Below are 18,539 nucleotides of genomic sequence, written 5' to 3'. Positions count from 1 at the left end.
AATAACATAAATTCGCTTATCAAAGATGAGATTCTGTGGAGGCAAAAGATAATTCCAATGGCTAAAATAATGAGTAGAAAGGTCATTCTATTCATTATCATGGGCACATTACGAAAGTATTACCTGAATATCAAGACTACTGAGGATACTCTCAAAGGGAGTTGGGGGAGTGGCCCAAGAGACAACATAGCCACAGCAATGTTGTAGTAAGAAAGATACAAAAGATCCAAACTCACGAGTCACACCTTTTCCATCTTTTTATAGCTATTTACAATCTATATTAATGACTTGGATGAAGGGACCGAGTGTAGTGGATCCAAGTTTGCTGACGATACAAAGCTAGGTGGGAAAGTAAGCTGCGAGGAGGACACAAAGAGTCTGCAATGGGATATCGACAGTTTAAGTGAGTGGGCAAGATGGTGGCAGATGGAGTATAATGTGGGGAAATGTGAAGTTATTCACTTTAGTTGGAAGAATAGAAAAGTAGAATATTTTTTAAATGGTGAGAAACTACTAAATGTTGGTGTCTAGAGACACTTGAGTGTCCTGGTACAAGCAACACAAAAAGTTAGCATGCAGGTACAGCAAGTGATTAGGAAGGCAAAATGGCATGTTGGCCTTTATTGCAAGGGGGTTGGAGTGCAAGAGTAAGGAAGTCTTACTACAATTGTACAGGTCTTTGGTGAGACCTCACCTGGAGTACTGTGTACAGTTTTGGTCTCCTTATCTAAGGAAGGATACACTTGCCTGAGAGGAGGTGCAACAAAGGTTCACTAGATTAATTCCTGGGATGAGAGGGTTTTCCTATGAGGAGAGGTTGAGTAGAATGGGCCTATACTCTGGAGTTTAGAAGAATGAGAGGTGATCTCATTGAAACATATAAGATTCTGAGGCTTGACAGGGTAGAGGCTGAGAGGTTGTTTCCCCTGGCTGGAGAGTATAGACCTAGAGGGCATAGTTGCAGGATAAGGGGTCAGTCATTTAACACTGAGATGAGGAGGAATTATTACTGCAAATATATAGGGCGTTGGTGAGATCGCACCTGGAGTATTGTGTACAATTTTGGTCTCCTTACCTAAGAAAGGATATACTTGCCATGGAGGGAGTGCAACGCAGGTTCACCAGACTGATTCCTGGGATGGAGGTATTGTCGTATGAGGAGAGATTGAGTAGACTAGACCTGTATTCTCTGGAGTTTAGAAGAATGAGAGATGATCTCATTGAAACATACAAAATTCTTACAGGGCTCGACAGGGTAGATGCAGGGAGGATGTTTCCCCTGGCTGGGGAGTCCAGAAGCAGGGGTCACAGTCTCAGAATAAGGGGTCGGCCATTTAGGACTGAGATGGGGAGAAATTTTTTCACTCAGAGGGTGATGAATCTTTGGAATTCTCTACCCCAGAGGGCTGTAGTGGCTCAGTCATTGAGTACATTCAAAACAGAGATCGATAGATTTCTAGATATTAAAGGCATCAAGGGATATGGGGATAGTGCAGGAAAATGGTGTTGAGGTCGAAGATCAGCCCTGATCTTGTTGAATGGTGGAGCAGGCTTGAAGGGCTGGATGGCCTACTCCTGCTCCTATTTCTTATGTTCTTATGAATTTCTTCACTCAGAGGGTTGTGAATCTTTGGAATTCCCTACCCCAGAGGACTGTGGATGCTCATTCGTTGAGTATATTCAAGGCTGGGATAGATAAATCTTTGGACTCTAGGGGAATCAAGGGTAGGAAAGTGGAGTTGAGGTTGAAGATCAGCCATGATCTTATTGTAAGGAGTCGCACAACACCAGGTTATAGTCCAACAGCTTTATTTGAAATCACAAGCATTCGGAGCTTTGCTCCTTCGTCACTTCACCTGATGAAGGAGCAAAGCTCTGAAAGCTTGTGATTTCAAATAAAGCTGTTGGACTATAACCTGGTGTTGTGTGACTCCTTACATTTGTCCACCCCAGTCCATCACCGGCATCTCCGACGGAGCAGACTCGAGGTGCCAAATGGCCTATTCCTGCTCCTATTTCTTATGTGCCTCATGAGAATTCTGTTACATTCTATGCCTTGGTGTTTCAGAATGTAATTCTAAACATGCATGTGTCTTTATTATTTTGTTTTCTGTACAGAAAATGGAAATGTATCCAACCAAATGTCCTTTAACATCAGAAGATGCAAATGAAGGAAGTCGTGTCATTCCGTTAATTCAGACAATTAGTCGCATTTCTATTGGGTTAGATAGTCGGGTTGGATTTAACTTATTTTGCTCAACAGATCATGCAGGAGATGAGTGAACATCGTTACGACAAGCTTACGCTGCCAGATGATGAAGCCGCAAATTGCGTTTATTTGTACATACCCAGTAAGGGCCATGTTCTGCTGCATCGGACCCCTGAGGAGTTCCCTGAAAGTGCAAAGGTAAATCAAGCATTGGTTTTATTCTGGTGAACTTCATTTTAAAGCGTTTTTTCACAAAGGGGACTGCAAGGGTCAACTTGCTGTTCTTTATGCGTTTTTTTTAAATTAAGAAACTACAGTCAAGTGCAGGCCACCGCCAAACTGAAATGAATGAAAATTAAGATTAAGTAAATTAGGAAGCAGTGATTAGGTTTTCCTAACCTTGGATTCTAAAAACCTGTAGATTGCAAGAGGAGGAACGACTAAGGATGGTAAGGATTTGAGATCCTGGGAAATAATGAGTTAAGAGGAAAAGACTTTGAGATGAATCCAGATTTCAAAGCAGTGAGCATGTGGAAGAGTCTGTAGGACAATATACCTAACAAATAAAGTTTAAAAAGAGCACTGACCATAAACAGCATTATTAAAAAGAGGGAAGAAAGATTGCAACGGGAGAAATAGAGGTTGAAGGCTAGAGATAGACCAGGGATCACAATAGAGCACAGGATTATTTTTGTATCCTGTCCAAAAGTGTGAGACAAGCATTGAACGAACTTCCCCAGATATGGAGTAGCATTCAAGTCTTGGATGTCCTTGGATTTTGTAGAGTTAAGAGTTGTTGACGGGAGGAAAAGAACAGTTTGACATTGGAAAAAAAAAACTGAGCTTCTTTGAGGCAGCATTGGCAATGGAGATGCGGGAGTTGCATTTCAGATCAGAGGAGCTAGTGAGGCCAAGAATGTTGATTAACGAAGATTCAGATGGGATAGCTGTTGCATAGACTTCTCAGAAGGTCCAGCTGGTGTCCACCGGAACGGCCGCAAGCTCAGCAGGGACTCTGATACGCCAGGTCCCAACCTTAAGTCAGGGATTCTGGGATGGCTGGAGCCCAACCCTACAAGGCCAACAGTGTCCGGTGGGGCCGAGGAGACTCTGGAGGACCAGAGTTCCTGTGCCCGGCCCTCAGTCGGGACCTGGCATGGCATCGACGGAAGTAGGCCTGGTCTCACCAGGTGCCCATCCTAGATCCTTGGTCGAAGTGGGACCCACTTCGAGGCCTAGGACAGGATGAAAGCTTGGACCACTGAAGAAGGCGACTGCAAGGGGTAGGTTTTCATTTTTACCGCCTTGGGCGTTAAGCATTGCCTGGGCGGAGCACAGAAAGGAAAATCATCCGGGAAAGTCTGCATGCCCCGAACAAAATCCAACCGAATTTTCATCTCATTAATTTAGGTGGAAGGAGAATCTGGCGAGTTATGTTACCAGCGTGCGAACCTCTCTGGCTCGTTTTCTGCACTCTGCTCAGGCAATGCTCGACACCCAGGCAGTAAAGATGGAAAATCTACCCCAACTTTTTATTAATATTTAAAAGCGAGGCCCTTACAAAGGGGGTCTTGTTATATGTTTTTTTTTGGGAGGGGGGTGCAGGGGGAAGGGTTGGCAAACACTTACGGCATGTAAGCAGCTTTTTTCTGCGGGGAGTACCCTCCAGACGTCAACGGACTGCTTCTCCCGGCCCTGCTCTTTGGCCTTACGAACCTCAGTAAGGTCAATGGCGCAGGCCTGAGGGAAGGGCTCATCCCAGCACTTACACCAGGAAGTGGTCCCACCCCACCTCCCCGCTGATTTTCAGGGACGAGACTTCCCATTGCACGGCGGGAGATTAAAATGTTGTGATTCAGCCATTGCCCTGAGAGAGAAGTGGAGGGTTGTGTGAGGGCGTAATCTGAACAATGTAGAGTGTAATCATCAGCACGAGTGGATCTAATGGGTGGTGAGTGGAGGGTAGTTGATATGAAGAAAGTACAGAGCCATATAGGACCACTGACAGCCATGAATTGGGTAAAGAGAAAACTAGCAAATGCTTGAAATATAAAGAGAGAAAATACTGCAACTACACAGCAGTTCATTCAGCACCTGTAAAGACTTTGGACTAACCCTTTAGAATTAGGGAATTTTGGAAGACGGAAGCACTTTTTCTCTTTACAGACGCTGACGAACGTGCTGCTTATTTCAAGCATTTTGTTTTTTGTCTTCAACATATACATTGGGACTTCAGAGTAATTTAAGATAATTTTTGTTAATGTAAGAATTGTGAAAAGTGGGTCAATTTCTCTTTGTGACCAACATGTCTCACAAACTGTATTCACACGACCAAAGTACATATCGTAACGGGAATTATACTGAAATATTGTTATTTTGTTGTATACAGCACAAAAATATGTGGAATTATAATTTGTCAGAAGGTCTAAATGTGATCCCTGCAGTCATCGGAAAAAATTAGGGATGGGGAACAACCATTCAGCCCATTGGAACTCATCGTTCCTGTACATTACCTCTTCCGACATGACATGTAATTGCATTTGGAATGACCCCAATGTTTTTATTTCTATTGACTTGCTTGGTGAATTATTTGAAACATTTATCACCGAGTAAACAATTTCTTTTTTGATAGCTGTTGTAAATTTACCTTTGAATCATTTCCACTTGCGTCCTCTGGTCCTATTTTGCACGTGCCAGCTGTGGCTCAGTGGGTAGCACTCTTGCCTTCTGAGTCAGAAGGTTGTGGGTTCAAGTCCCACTCCAGAGACCTGAGCACATAATTTAGGCTGACACTCTCAGTGCAGTACTGAGGTTGTGCTGTACTGTCTTTCGGATGAGATGTTAAACCGAGGCCCCGTCTGCCCTCTCAGGTGGATGTAAAAGATCACACGGCACTATTTCGAAGAAGAGCAGGGGAGTTCTCCCCGGTGTCCTGGCCAGTATTTATCCCTCAACCGACATCACTAAAACAGATTCTCTGGTCATTATCACAATGCTGTTTGTGTGACCTTGCTGTGCGCAAATTGGCTGCCGCGTTTCCTACATTACAATAATGACTACACTTCAAAAAGTACTTAATTGGCTGTAAAGCGCTTTGGGATGTCCTGAGGCATGAAAGTTCATTCTTTGCTGAGGTGATTTGGCAGCGCAAAGAAGAAATGATAACCATGTGAAATATGTGGGTGATGTGGTTGTAGTGATTGGCCCAGAATTCGCTGTAGCCGGTCAGCGAACAGCGTCCGCCGTTAGTTCGACTCGCCCTCGCCCCTGTTTAATCTCCGTGATATTTTGCGCCTCACGTTGCTGGAAGTGGGAGATGGAAACGGCGCGGCGCCCCCTACAGGGCATCTGGGACCTGAGTGAACAGGGCAGGCAACTGGGTATCTCCTCCACCAATCAGATTGAAGGATTGTGAAATTAACAGCAAGGACTGAGAAGGAAGTGGAAATTAGAGAGGGTGAATTCAATGTCAAATCAGGGACAGAAAGAGAGAGAAAGAGAGAGAACGAAAGATTGGATTAAAGGAGAGAGAAAAAAGAGACTAAGAAAGAAATTTTAATTTTAACTTTTTGAAGATCTCCAATAATTAAAACCAGAAGTAATGAGACTCCACACTTGTAATAGCTAAATTTCAGCACCAGAGAGGTTGACTGGCAGTAATTTCGGTAGGAAGAATGAGGAGAGGCAATATAAACTAAAGGGCACAACTCTAAAAGGGGTACAGGAACAAAGGGATCTGAGGGTATATGTGCACAAATCGTTGAAGGTGGCAGGGCAGGTTGAGAAAACAGTTAAAAAAGCATATGGCATCCTGGGCTTTATATATAGAGGCATAGAGTACAAAAGCAAGGAAGTCACGATGAACCTTTATAAAACACTGGTTCGGCCACAACTGGAGTATTGTGTCCAGTTCTGGGCACCGCACTTCAGGAAAGATGTGAAGGCCTTAGAGAGGGTACAGAAAAGATTTACTAGAATGATTCCAGGGATGAGAGACTTCAGTTATGTGCATAGACTGGAGAAGCTGGGTTTGTTCTTCTTGGAACAGAGACGGTTGAGAGGAGATTTGATCGAGGTGTTCAAAATCATGAAGGGTCTAGACAGAGTAGACAGAGAGAAATTGTTCCCATTGGCGGAAGGGTCAAGAACCAGAGGACATAGACTTAAGGTGATTGGCAAAAGAACCAAAAGTGACATGATGAAAAACTTCTTTACACAGCGAGTGGTTAGGATCTGGAATGCACTGCCCGAGGAGGCAGATTCAATCATGGCCTTCAAAAGAGAACTGGATAAGTACTTGAAGGGAAAAAATTTGCAGGGCTACGGGGATAGGGCAGGGGAGCGGGACGAGCTGGATTGCTCTTGTATAGAGCCGGCATGGACTTGATGGGCCGAATGGCCTTCCTCCGTGCTGCAACCTTTCTATGATCCTAATTAACACTTGTGACGTCGTTAAAAAGGGCACTTAGACTGGAATGGACAAGCTCTAACTTTCTGTGGCGAGTTTAGTACGTATCTACCGCGCAAACACAACAACTTCACACCGTTCAATGTATTTCAACGGTGAGTCAGACAGCGAGATGCCGTTTTCGCGAAGCTAATGGCGGAGCGGCACATCTCGGACAGCAGCTTATGATTTCCACGTTTAACCGCACGTCTGCCCTCGCCTGAAGTTGTTGTGCGATTTGCGCATAAATAACGGTGAGCTCCGTTAGCCTCACTGTTATTTTGACAGCAAATTCTGTTAATCAGAGTAAACACAATGGATGCAAGTAGAAATGGGAATTCCAAAACCATTCTTGTGTCAGTGTGACAAATATTTTCTTGTATTCGCTTAAGCAGATTTGATATTGTCCGGGGATCATTTAGTACCAATAAATACGTTCCATTTTCAGCCTTGAAAGTTCTCAACCAAGTAATTGTTGGATTGTGTTTTTTTTATCTTTCAGAGGATAACTAGCAGTGCACGATTTAGAGAAGATTTTAAACAAGTAATTGCATTTTTATCCCCCCCTAGGTGTTTGAAAAACTGAAGGACCACATGCTGATTCCAGTTTCCAACACTGAACTCGCCAAAGTCGACGGAGGTCTTACCTGCTGCTCTATTCTCCTTAACAAAAAGGCTTAAAAATATAAATCCCGTTTTTAAAAGAAGAGATATTCCTTTTGATTGGCAATAATGTGATTATTATATAACTGAGCCTATACGGAAAAGCTATCCTATCTTTATGTTGATTGTAGACCCTTAACTTTAACTGTGTTGAACCCTGGTTTTTTAAGACGGTGAGATCAAATAGCTCTTTATTGCCACCTTGTGATTAAAACCATGTATAACTTTTTTCTGTGAATGAACTGCTGTAGAACTATGAAGAGTAGGATATATATATATATATGTGTGTGTGTGTATGTATATATATTCAGATGTTAAAAGGGTGAATTAAATCATACAAGAAAGAATTAATACAATTTTCATTTAGATACTGCAGCTGATTATTTTATAAGCGGGGATTGATTTTGGTTACTGTTAATTCTGTGAGCAGCTTCCTCGACTTCTCTTTCCACTGCGCAAAAATCGCTAGTTAATGTTTAGCAAGATCAATATTGTGATACAGTGCATTGCTACTTGCATGCCTAAACCAGTCCACTCCGCCTGCATTCCATAGATTTCAGCAGCATATGATATGAAATGATGCAGTCCTGCTTTAATAAGTATTTTCTGGATGACCCAGTTCCATTTGCATTCGACTTTCCTTGGGACGTAGGTTCTGTTTAAGTTAGTCTAGCTTGTTTGCCCAGGGTTTGTGCCAAAGGCATCAGTGCATTCAGTTTTGTCACAAAAAATCACCATGAAACATGATCAGTACTCACACTTTGCCAAACTTGATTGTTTTCACTGATTACATCTGCTTCATAAATTAAATAAAAGTCATTATCAATGCTACATTGAATGTGTTTCGTCCATTTTACTTGTACCTACCAGTATTTATAAACTTAGTGCCATATTCATAATTTCAAAACAAATATGCTTTCAATAAAGCATTGCAAGCGTGCTACCGTTGTACAAGAAATATTTCCTTTTAATTTTGTTGCATTTTCGAATGACTTTGCCATCACATCCATGCATTTTGCACTTCCCTTAGCCACTTTTATATTCCATGTACAGCAGTTGCTTCAGGTTCTTAAACACCCTTTTAACAGTGAAATTATTGCTGCATTTTAATATCATTTTAAATATATTTCAATATTAAATACTGCCAAGGAAAAATACCGAAGAAGGTATATGGCTTTTGTATGAACCTTATCTGTCATCTTTATCTTATACTGAATTTCCTGTTTATTCATGTGACGATCAACAGGTCTTTTTCCAGCCAATCTTAAATAAAAAGGTCACCTGCTTTTAAGTTCAAACACCGTTTTTTTATATAAGAAAAGAAATTCCTGTACCTTTTTGGTATATTCTATTGGAGAAAAAAATACAGGCTCAAATCTTTTAAATTAGAGGGACTAATATTACTACTCTGCAAACCAATTAATTCTGCAGGTGAGGGTAGAAGTTATTGTTGGTGATGCTATTTTTATGAACGCTTAATGAGCTTGGACCAAATTCCTCGGATGTTTTAACAGAGGTGCTATTTTAAACATCTGTTGAAATGGAAGAGGCAGAAATTTGCTACGACTGCTTCAAGCGTTTAGACGTTATAAAATAGAATTTACTGTCAGCAATTGTTTCTTGCACGTTCGTATGACGATATCGCCAACTGTAATCACTGCATAATGTGTGAATGATAGTGATTTAAACCCTCCTCTGCCAACGAGCTAAATTTGCAATTTCTTTGCAGCCATATTCAAACTCTTTCTACCTGTTGGTTGGCGTTTCCGACTGTTTAAAAGATTGTATATAGTGAAAATGAACAGTCGAATTTATATATAGTTAATATACCTATCCACTTTTCTTCTGTAAGAATTCAATATTTTTCAGGTATTTTGAGAGCTTGTAATGGAAGCCAGGAAATCTGGATTTTCAATAGGTCCCTTTTTAGAAAACCTCAGCAAGCTGCTCCCTTTATCACTTTTCCTGATCTCCGTGAGCACCAAAGTGGGGAGGTATCAATGATAGTGTTTTGTTTCTTGTCAAATATAACTATGCAGGAACAGTATTAAAAAAAGTGATTGAAAGTTTTGCAATCCATTGAATGTTCCCCCCCCGACACTTTGCTTTGCATTTTGAATGCATTAAAACATAGAAGATTCTCTACTCGATGTGGAAAGTTTGTTTTCAAGTCATTTACCCTGCCTCACATCCTCTCATTTTCCACATTCCTTGGTTTCCCCTGGATCACACACCTGCTACAGACAATGTCGCTCTTTGTCCACTACCAGAAGGCACAAGATGACAACAACTTTCACTTGTATGGTGCATTTGACAGAGTTTTTACGAATGTACAAAATTGACAGGCAGGAAAACACCGGCTGGTCCATCACGGGTAGGTTGGGGGGGGTGGGCAAGTGAAATTTAGAGAAATTTCTAAATGAGGATTTTGTAATCGATGTATTGGGAGCCAGTGGAGGTCAGTATGGACAGGGATGATAGGTGAGTGAGATTTGATCAGGGATATATATTGTGGGCAGTGAAGTTTTGGACCAGTCAGAGTTTGTGTCTGGTGGAGCTCAGGAGGCCAGCAAATATTATCACATTCAGGTAGGCAATTTTTTTTTGGGAACAGGTTCTTTGTGGTTGCCGGTAAACTTGATACCATAGAATGCTGGTAAACAGATTCATTTTCACAGCTTCCCACTGAGTTCCTAATTTTTAGCCAGGCAGAGGGCAGGAATTAGCTACAAGGGACAATAAAAATTGAATAAGCATTCACTGCCACTGAACTATTTGTCTGAAATCTTGCCTTGGATGAGTCAGGACTTGCTCCAGCTTAACATGGCAAGACCAAAGCCATCCTGTTAAGGCTCCCACCAGAAACTCCACATCCTGGCTCCCAATTCAGTCACCTCTCACTCAGGCTTGAACCCAATGGTGTGCAAACTTGATGACCCTGTTTAACCCTGAATGAACTTCAAACCTTACATCCTATCCATCTTGGAAATATATCGCTGTTCCTTCATCATCGCTGGAGGCCAGCAAGGAGAGCATTAGAGAAATCAAGTTCGGAAGTGTTAAAGGTGTGGATGAGTGTTTTAGCAACAGTGGAGGTGAGGGAGGGACAGGGTGTGATGCTATGGAGGTAGAAATGAGCACATACGGTGATTTATTTTTTATTCGTTCATGGGATGTGGGCGTCACTGGCGAGGCCAGCATTTATTGCCCATCCCTAATTGGCCTTGAGAAGGTGGTGGTGAGCCGCCTTCTTGAACCGCTGCAATCTGTGTGGTGAAGGGAGTTCCAGGATTTTGACCCAGCGATGAAGAAGGAACGGCGATATATTTCCAAGATGGATAGGATGCAAGGTTTGAAGTTCATTCAGGGTTAAACAGGGTCATCAAGTTTGCACACCATTGGGTTCAGCCTGAGTGAGAGGTGACTGAATTGGGAGCCAGGATGTGGAGTTTCTGGTGGGAGCCTTAACAGGATGGCTTTGGTCTTGCCATGTTAAGCTGGAGCAAGTCCTGACTCATCCAAGGCAAGATTTCAGACAAATAGTTCAGTGGCAGTGAGTGCTTATTCAATTTTTATTGTCCCTTGTAGCTAATTCCTGCCCTCTGCCTGGCTAAAAATTAGGAACTCAGTGGGAAGCTGTGAAAATGAATCTGTTTACCAGCATTCTATGGTATCAAGTTTACCGGCAACCACAAAGAACCTGTTCCCAAAAAAAAAATTGCCTACCTGAATGTGATAATATTTGTACAGTGCTTTGTTAAATTCAAAAAAGGAAATGTGTACTACTGGTTAGAATTAAATATTTACAGTAGTGAAAACACTGCTACACAGAACATAATGGGAAGCAACAGAGTTCTATGTAAGTGGCCAATCCACATATAATTTGCACATACCTGGACTATAAATTGCACCAAGTGCAGGATTAAAATTAACACTATCAAGCCTGCCAATTAGGGTCAATTGCAATCATTTCAATTATTTATTTCTAAATAATGTACCGCATTTCCTTGTATCTTATTGACGAATATTAGTCACAGACCTGGCATATGTTCAACAATTACATGCACTGAAGCAATAATACATTTGACAGTGGGCAGATTCCCCATTAAGGTGGGAGGCCGGCCAGCAGAGCATTGGAATAGTCGAGTCTAGAGGAAACAAAGGCATGGATGAGGGATTCAGCAGCAGATGAACTGAAGCAGGGTTGGAGACGGGCGATGTTAGCGAGGTGGGAGTAGGTTAAATATGGTGATGGAGAGGATATGGGGTCAGAAGCTCAGCTCAGGGTCAAATAGGACGTCAGGGTTGCGAACGGTCTGGTTCAGCCTCAGACGGTGGCCAGGGAGAGGGATGGAGTCAGTGGCCTAGGGAACGGAGTTTGTGGTGGGGACCAAAGACGATGGCTTCAGTCTTCCCAATATTTAATTGGAGGAAATTTCGGCTCATCCAGGACTAGATGTCGGGCAAGCAGTCTGACAACACAGAGGCAATGGAGGGGTCGAGGGAGGCGGTGGTGAGGTAGAGCTGGGTATCGTCAGCGTACATGTGGAACCTGACGTCGTGTTTTCGGATGATGTTGCTGAGGGGCAGCATGTAGATGAGAAATAGATGGGGGCCAAGAATAGATCCTTGGGGGACTCCAGAGGTAATGGATGGGGGGGGGGGGGGGGGGGGGTGAAGAGAAGCCTTTGCAGGAGATTCCCTGGCTACGACTGGATTGGTAAGAGTGGAACCAGGCGGTGGCAGTCCCATTCAACTAGAGAATGGAGGAGAGGCATTGGAGGAGGATAGTTGAAAAATAGGAGGGGGTCATGGATAGATCCTTGGGGGGCTCCAGAGGTAACGGTGCAGGAGCAGGAAGAGAAGCCACTGCAGGTGATTCTCTGGCTACGACTGGATAGATAGGAATGGAACCAGGCGAGCGCAGTCCCACCCAGCTGGACTACGGAGGAGAGGCATTGGAGGAGGACGGTGTGGTCAACTGTGTCAAAGGCCGCAGACAGGTCGAGAAGGATGAGGAGGGATAGTTTACCATGGTCACAGTCACATAGGATGTCATTTTTGGCTTTGATAAGGGTCGTTTCAGTACTGTGGCAGGGACGGAAGCCTGATCGGTGGGGTTCTAACACGGAGTTGCAGGAAAGATGGGCGTGAATTTGGGAGGTGACAACATGTTCAAGGACTTTGGAGAGGAAAGGGAGGTTGAAGATTTGTCTGCCATTATAGAAGAAGTTGCTGGTCCTCAGGAGAAAAAAAAAAGCAAAAATTGTTTTCATTTTAGAAAACTTTTTAAAAACTTACAAATAAAATAGACTATTATATGAATAGAAAACCCCTTGGTTTCCTGCTAATACCACCTTTAAGCAACCCATGGACCTAACTTGATAGAACACACATCCAGCTTTGTCATTTGTGTTCTTCAGTTGATTCTGATGTGTAAATGTGGTGTCACACTATGACACTGTAGCAATGCCACTTGTATGTTATGCAACAGGTTATAAACAAACAGTAAAACGCTGTAGAGTTGTTTGATTTTAAAGGCAAACTTTGGACTAACTATGGGTTACATTTCCATAGTAGTGATCCTGTAATCATACTGTGAACTCTTTTTAGTAATGTAAATCAAGAATATAGTCACGGGTTTCTGAATCAATTATAGACGTGTACTGAAATATTATATGCTTACATGATTGACTCCATTTTAACTCATATGACCATATACTATGTAGTGAACAATTGCAAAATAATAATGCAGATGGAAAGATATAGAACATGATGAAATACATGCATATTCAGAATTGGCATTTGAGCTTATATACATGTACTTTCTGCAGGGAAGGTTGAGTATGGCTACAATTATCCTGCAACAATAGTGGTGGTTTCACTTTATGCTGTCGCAAAAAAATGTATAGGGTAAATCCAAAGTTGGGGCCCAACCTGGTTCCAGAGAAAAGCAGAGCAAAACTCTTTCCTCTATGCAGCCTCAGTCTGCTTTTTTTTTGAGTCAGGTCGGGCCCTTTCTCCAAATTTACAATATAGGGCAGATTTGCAGTGTCAATACACGCTAAGTACAACTATCATGATGTCCATACTTAAGAAAAGACATACTTGCTCTCGAGGCAGTACAAAGAAGGTTCACTCGGTTAATCCCGGGGATGAGGGGGCGGACATATGAGGAGAGGTTGAGTAGATTGGGACTCTACTCATTGGAGTTCAGAAGAATGAGAGGCGATCTTATTGAAACATATAAGATTGTGAAGGGGCTTGATCGGGTGGATGCGGTGAGGATGTTCCCAAGGATGGGTGAAACTAGAACTAGGGGGCATAATCTTAGAATAAGGGGCTGCTCTTTCAAAACTGAGATGAGGAGAAACTTCTTCACTCAGAGGGTAGTAGGTCTGTGGAATTTGCTGCCCCAGGAAGCTGTGGAAGCTACATCATTAAATAAATTTAAAACAGAAATAGACAGTTTCCTAGAAGTAAAGGGAATTAGGGGTTACGGGGAGCGGGCAGGAAATTGGACATGAATTTAGATTTGAGGTTAGGATCAGATCAGCCATGATCTTATTGAATGGCGGAGCTGGCTCGAGGGGCCGATTGGCCTACTCCTGCTCCTATGTCTTATGTTCTTATGAAGCTAGTGACACTGGAAGAGATCTGAGAGTACTCAGACACAGGAGTAGATCATTCTGCCCCTGGAGCCTGTTCTGTCATTCAGTTAGATCAAGTCTGATCAGATCTTCTGTAACCTCCTCCAGCCCTATGTGCCTTCCTTCCATTCTGCTAATTCAGCCATCCTTTCTTTCCCCCTCCCTCCATTTCAACTTTGGTGGCAAAGCCTTCAGCAATCTTGTCCCTACCTTCTGAAACTCTCTTCTTGAACTCTTCCACCTCTCTCCACACCTCCCAAAGCCTCCTCAAAATCCAGCTCTTCAACCTTGGCTTGGGTCACTTCCTTAATTTGGGCCGGCACGGAAGGAGGCCATTTGGCCCATCAAGTCCACGTCAGCTCTATGCAAGGGCAATCCAGCTAGTCCCACTCCCCCGTCCTATCCCCGTATCCCTGCAAATTTTTTCCTTTCAAGTACTTATCCAGTTCCCTTTTGAAAGCCATGATTGAATCTGAATCGGGCACTGCATTCCAGATCATAACCACTCGCTGGGTAAAAATGTTTTTCCTCATGTCACCTTTGGTTCTTTTGCCAATCACCTTAAATCTATGTCCTCTGGTTCTTGACCCTTCCGACAATGGGAACAGTTTCTCTCTATCTACTCTGTCTGATCTACTCTGATTTTGAATCCCTCTATCAAATCTCCTCGCAACCGTTTCTGTTCCAAGGTGAACAACCCCAGCTTCTCCAGTCTATCCATGTAACGCCAGTATTTGCTTCTGTGAAGTTAGTCGGGCCACTTCCTACATTGAAAGTGCTATATAATTTCAAGTTCTTTTCCCTGTACAGGCTAGTGAAGCCTGCTGGCTTGTATGGACCTCCCCCAGCCATTGGGCGTAATATTGCTTTCTGGGAAAGAGTTGCTGTTTATGAATTTAGAACAACCGCATTATACAAGCTTGTAGCACACAGAAACAAAAGCAAAATACTGCGGATGTTGGAACTCTGAAATAAAAACAGAAAATTAAGGAAACACTCAGCAGGTCAGGCAGCATCTGTGGAGAGAGAAACAGAGTTAACGTTTCAAGTCGATGACCGTTCGTCAGAACAGGAAGAAGTTAGAGATTTAACAGTTTATTAGCAAGTACAGAGCCAGGGAAAGAGCAGAGATAGTGACCATGGAACTGGAGGGCACAAATACAAAATTGACAAGCCTCGGACAAGGTTAGAGATCAGAATTTATCTCTATGGGATACTGCCCATCTTGAACAGACTCCCAGAGAAGGTGGTTGTTTCAAGGTCATTTGACACCTGTAAAACAGAACTGGATCGATATCTATTGAGATTAAAGATTGACATTTATCAAGATATTAGTAGCACTGCTGGATTATTTTTCAGGGAGGTAGTGGAAAAAACTTAAGTGTTCCTAAAAGCGGAGGATCAACAACTTGAGACGATGGGGAAGATCATAATAGAATGATCACACACGACTCTTGGGTGGAAGGGGGCTTGATATGTCAAATGCCTGTTTCTCATTCCAGATTTTTTTTTAAATGCCCTGCTTTTGCGAATATTTTCCATGGAAAAGCTTGATTATTTTATTACTCCAAATATTTGAAATCTATTGCTGCAGGGTTTTTTTGTAGCTTGAATATAGCTTTTAGCACCTGTAAGACAAGTAAACCATAGCACGGCTTGTATATTTTGTAAATGTGCTCAAGGGATTGGAGCAGTTTGAATTTCTTTAATTTGTGTATGTTTGATGTGTATCTCAGAGAAAACACAAGGAGAGATGAACTGTATAAAAAGTCCAGCGTTTAGACATGGTACAGAAACAAGCGCTCTTTAGTACTAATAAGTCCTGTCGCAAAAACTATTTTCTTGAGTTTTGAGTTATTGATTATCAATACAAAAATACTTTAGCCCAATGGATCACTCTGTTCAATTTTTATGGTGTGATCAATTCAATCAAATAATTAGAGAGTCAGAGAGAGAGAGAGAGAGACACACACAGAAGGGGAAAAATTCGATAGGGCCTGTTATTGGACACAGGTAGCGTGAACCGCTATTAATCCACGCCCAATGGCCCCTGCGCAGGCAGGACGAGAACATCTGCGTTCGAATCCAGGCCTTGCACGTCGATTCAATGCAATTCGCACTTTCCACCAGCAGGAGGAGCCCCAATCTCTTAAAGAGAGGATGTCTCTTCAAATCTCTTAAAGGTAGCCAGTACCTGTTATCTGCTAAAAATAACAATCTGCTGTCTGCACGGAGTCTGAACGGTGATCAGACATCGCACATGCAAAACACAGATGCAGGTCCTATCCCTATGTTTACACACTGATGAGTTATGTTAAAACATTGAATAAAGGTTGCGCACTACTAAATCCCATGCCCTCCAATCTGCACGCCAGAACTCACCAATCTGCCAATCTGAGTTGGTACCAGGCCTGCAAGAGTGCATGCACCAAGGTTCTCTGCTGATGCACTAGAGACCTTAGTGCAAGAGGTGGACAGAAGGAGGGACATCCGGGGGAGCCGAGGTGGGGGGTGGGGGGCCAAGAGGCCCTCCAGACATATGGCCAAAAGACAGTGGGAGGCAGCGGGGGACGAAGTCAATGCCAGGCGCACAGCATCATGAACATGGATGCAGTGCAGGAAGAAGTTCAATGCTTTGACATGAGTGGTCAAGGTGAGTGAGGTCAACTGTCAAGTGGCGTCTCCTACCAACTGCTCCACGCACTACACCCCCATCACCCACATACCGACAAACTCTTTCCATCAATACTCAACTCTTCCAATCAGATGCTTCCTCTCACCCTTACACATTACCACTGTTGCAAGCCGCCCACCCACAACTCACAGGCCACACACACTGGCAGCTATTCAACCATGACAGGTACATCACCCAGACACGCGTACCGCTTTCTTGCAGAAGAAGGTGGCGCATAACAGGAGGCAGCAAGTGGCAGTGGCATTTAGCCCCTCGAGCCTGTTCCGCCATTCAATGAGATCATGCTGGACCTGTGACCTAACTCCATATCTCCATATCCCTTAATATCCTTGGTTCACAGAAATCTATCAACCTCAGATTTAACATTCACAATTGAGCTAGCATCAACTGCTGTCTGTAGAAGAGCGTTCCAAACTTCTCCCACCCTTTGCGCGTAGAAGCATTTCCTAACTTCACTCCTGCATGTCCTGGCTCTAAATCTTAGGCTATGTCTCTGCGTCCTAATATTGAAGTCTAAGAGACCTCCAAAAACAGTTACAAATGTCTCGGCAGCCAGAAGCAATAATCCAGCCACTAACCTGTAAATCCTGCATGGTCCCTTTAAATAGCTCTGGTGGGGGGTCCTCCAGGCACTCTGAGACACGTTCAGATGGTCGTGGTTAAGACTGTGCGTTGAGTTGAGCGTTAAGTCCCAAAATGGTGTCTATCACTTGCACACTGATTGTATCCATTTTCTCCTCACTTTACATGATTCCAGCGTTCGGTATTTGCGCATGCGCTAACTCCTATACCAAGATGGCGTCCAGCGCACGTCACGCTGGAAACGTGCGCGCGCAGCCAAGACGCCATCTTGAATGTTCGAGAGGCTGTAACAACGGGCGCTACACTGCCCATTTTAGCACCCAGAGGGAGAGTGAGAGAGAGAGAGAGGGACTATCCAGCAAATGGTGAAACACAATATCCATTAAAAATGAACAGATTCATACTGGGAAGTCAGAGTGTCTGTTCCTCCCGCACCGCCCATGACACTCGAGACAGTCTTGTTTGTTTGTTGAATAACAAAAAATGGAACCATGAAAATAATTCAAATGTTCAAACAAAAAGGTGACAAGAGACATGCCCCAGGGAATTAGAGACCCTGTCAGCGTGAAAATGTGAGAGCTTATTATAAACAAAATTATCTATTGAAATAAATATTAATTAGAGTCCAAAAAAATTAAAAACTAATACATGGATTACAGATCAGCCATGATCTTATCAAATGGCGGAGCAGGCACGAGGGGCTGAATTGGCCTACTCCTGTTCCTATGTTCCTATTATATTTTTTGAGGATTTAACCAGGTCAGTTGATAAGGAATATGCTAAATATTAGCCTGACTTCCACAAAACATTTGACACAAAAGAGGGATCATGAATGAAGTTGCAAATTGAATACAGAACTGTGTTGACAATAGAAACAGAAGGAAGCTATAAAATGGAATCATTTAACATCGACTAGCACAGTCCCTCTGGGATCAGTTCGGAGGCCTCTAATGTTCCAATTATTTAGTAATAGCCCAAGCAAGGATGCTGTGAGCAAAATGTCTGTTTTGACTACAATATCAAATTCAGTAAGAAGACAACATATGTGGAGGGGTTTATGTGCACAGAGCGAGCATCTGCAAATGGCACACAGCACTGACAAATGAAAGACAATGATGGCACTTGAAAATGACAACTATAATTATACAACGACAGCTATGATCTTATAAAATGTGGAGCAGGGGAAACAGCTGACCACTCACTTAAAGCATTTGCACAGAGTGAAAGTCCAAAAAGAGGATCGTTAATAATTGATAATGGATTAGTGAGACTGCATTTGGAGTACTGCACTTA

At 42.9% G+C, this 18,539-nt stretch overlaps 1 protein-coding gene across 1 annotated transcript in view; it reads left to right on the top strand.

Annotated features, from left to right (window-relative positions):
- The window catches only part of ddah1 (dimethylarginine dimethylaminohydrolase 1), a 122,996-nt gene extending 114,846 nt beyond the window's left edge, over positions 1–8,150 (top strand). The window contains exons 5-6 of the mRNA XM_067989820.1: positions 2,264–2,407; positions 7,227–8,150. Coding sequence (XP_067845921.1) covers positions 2,264–2,407; positions 7,227–7,337 — 255 coding nt within the window. The 3' untranslated portion in view covers positions 7,338–8,150. The remainder of the gene's footprint in view (positions 1–2,263; positions 2,408–7,226) is intronic.
- Positions 8,151–18,539: the final 10,389 nt, after the last annotated feature.

Source organism: Heptranchias perlo, chromosome 9, assembly GCF_035084215.1.
Source record: "Heptranchias perlo isolate sHepPer1 chromosome 9, sHepPer1.hap1, whole genome shotgun sequence".
NCBI lineage: Eukaryota > Metazoa > Chordata > Chondrichthyes > Hexanchiformes > Hexanchidae > Heptranchias > Heptranchias perlo.
This window is presented reverse-complemented; position numbering and strand designations above follow the sequence as displayed.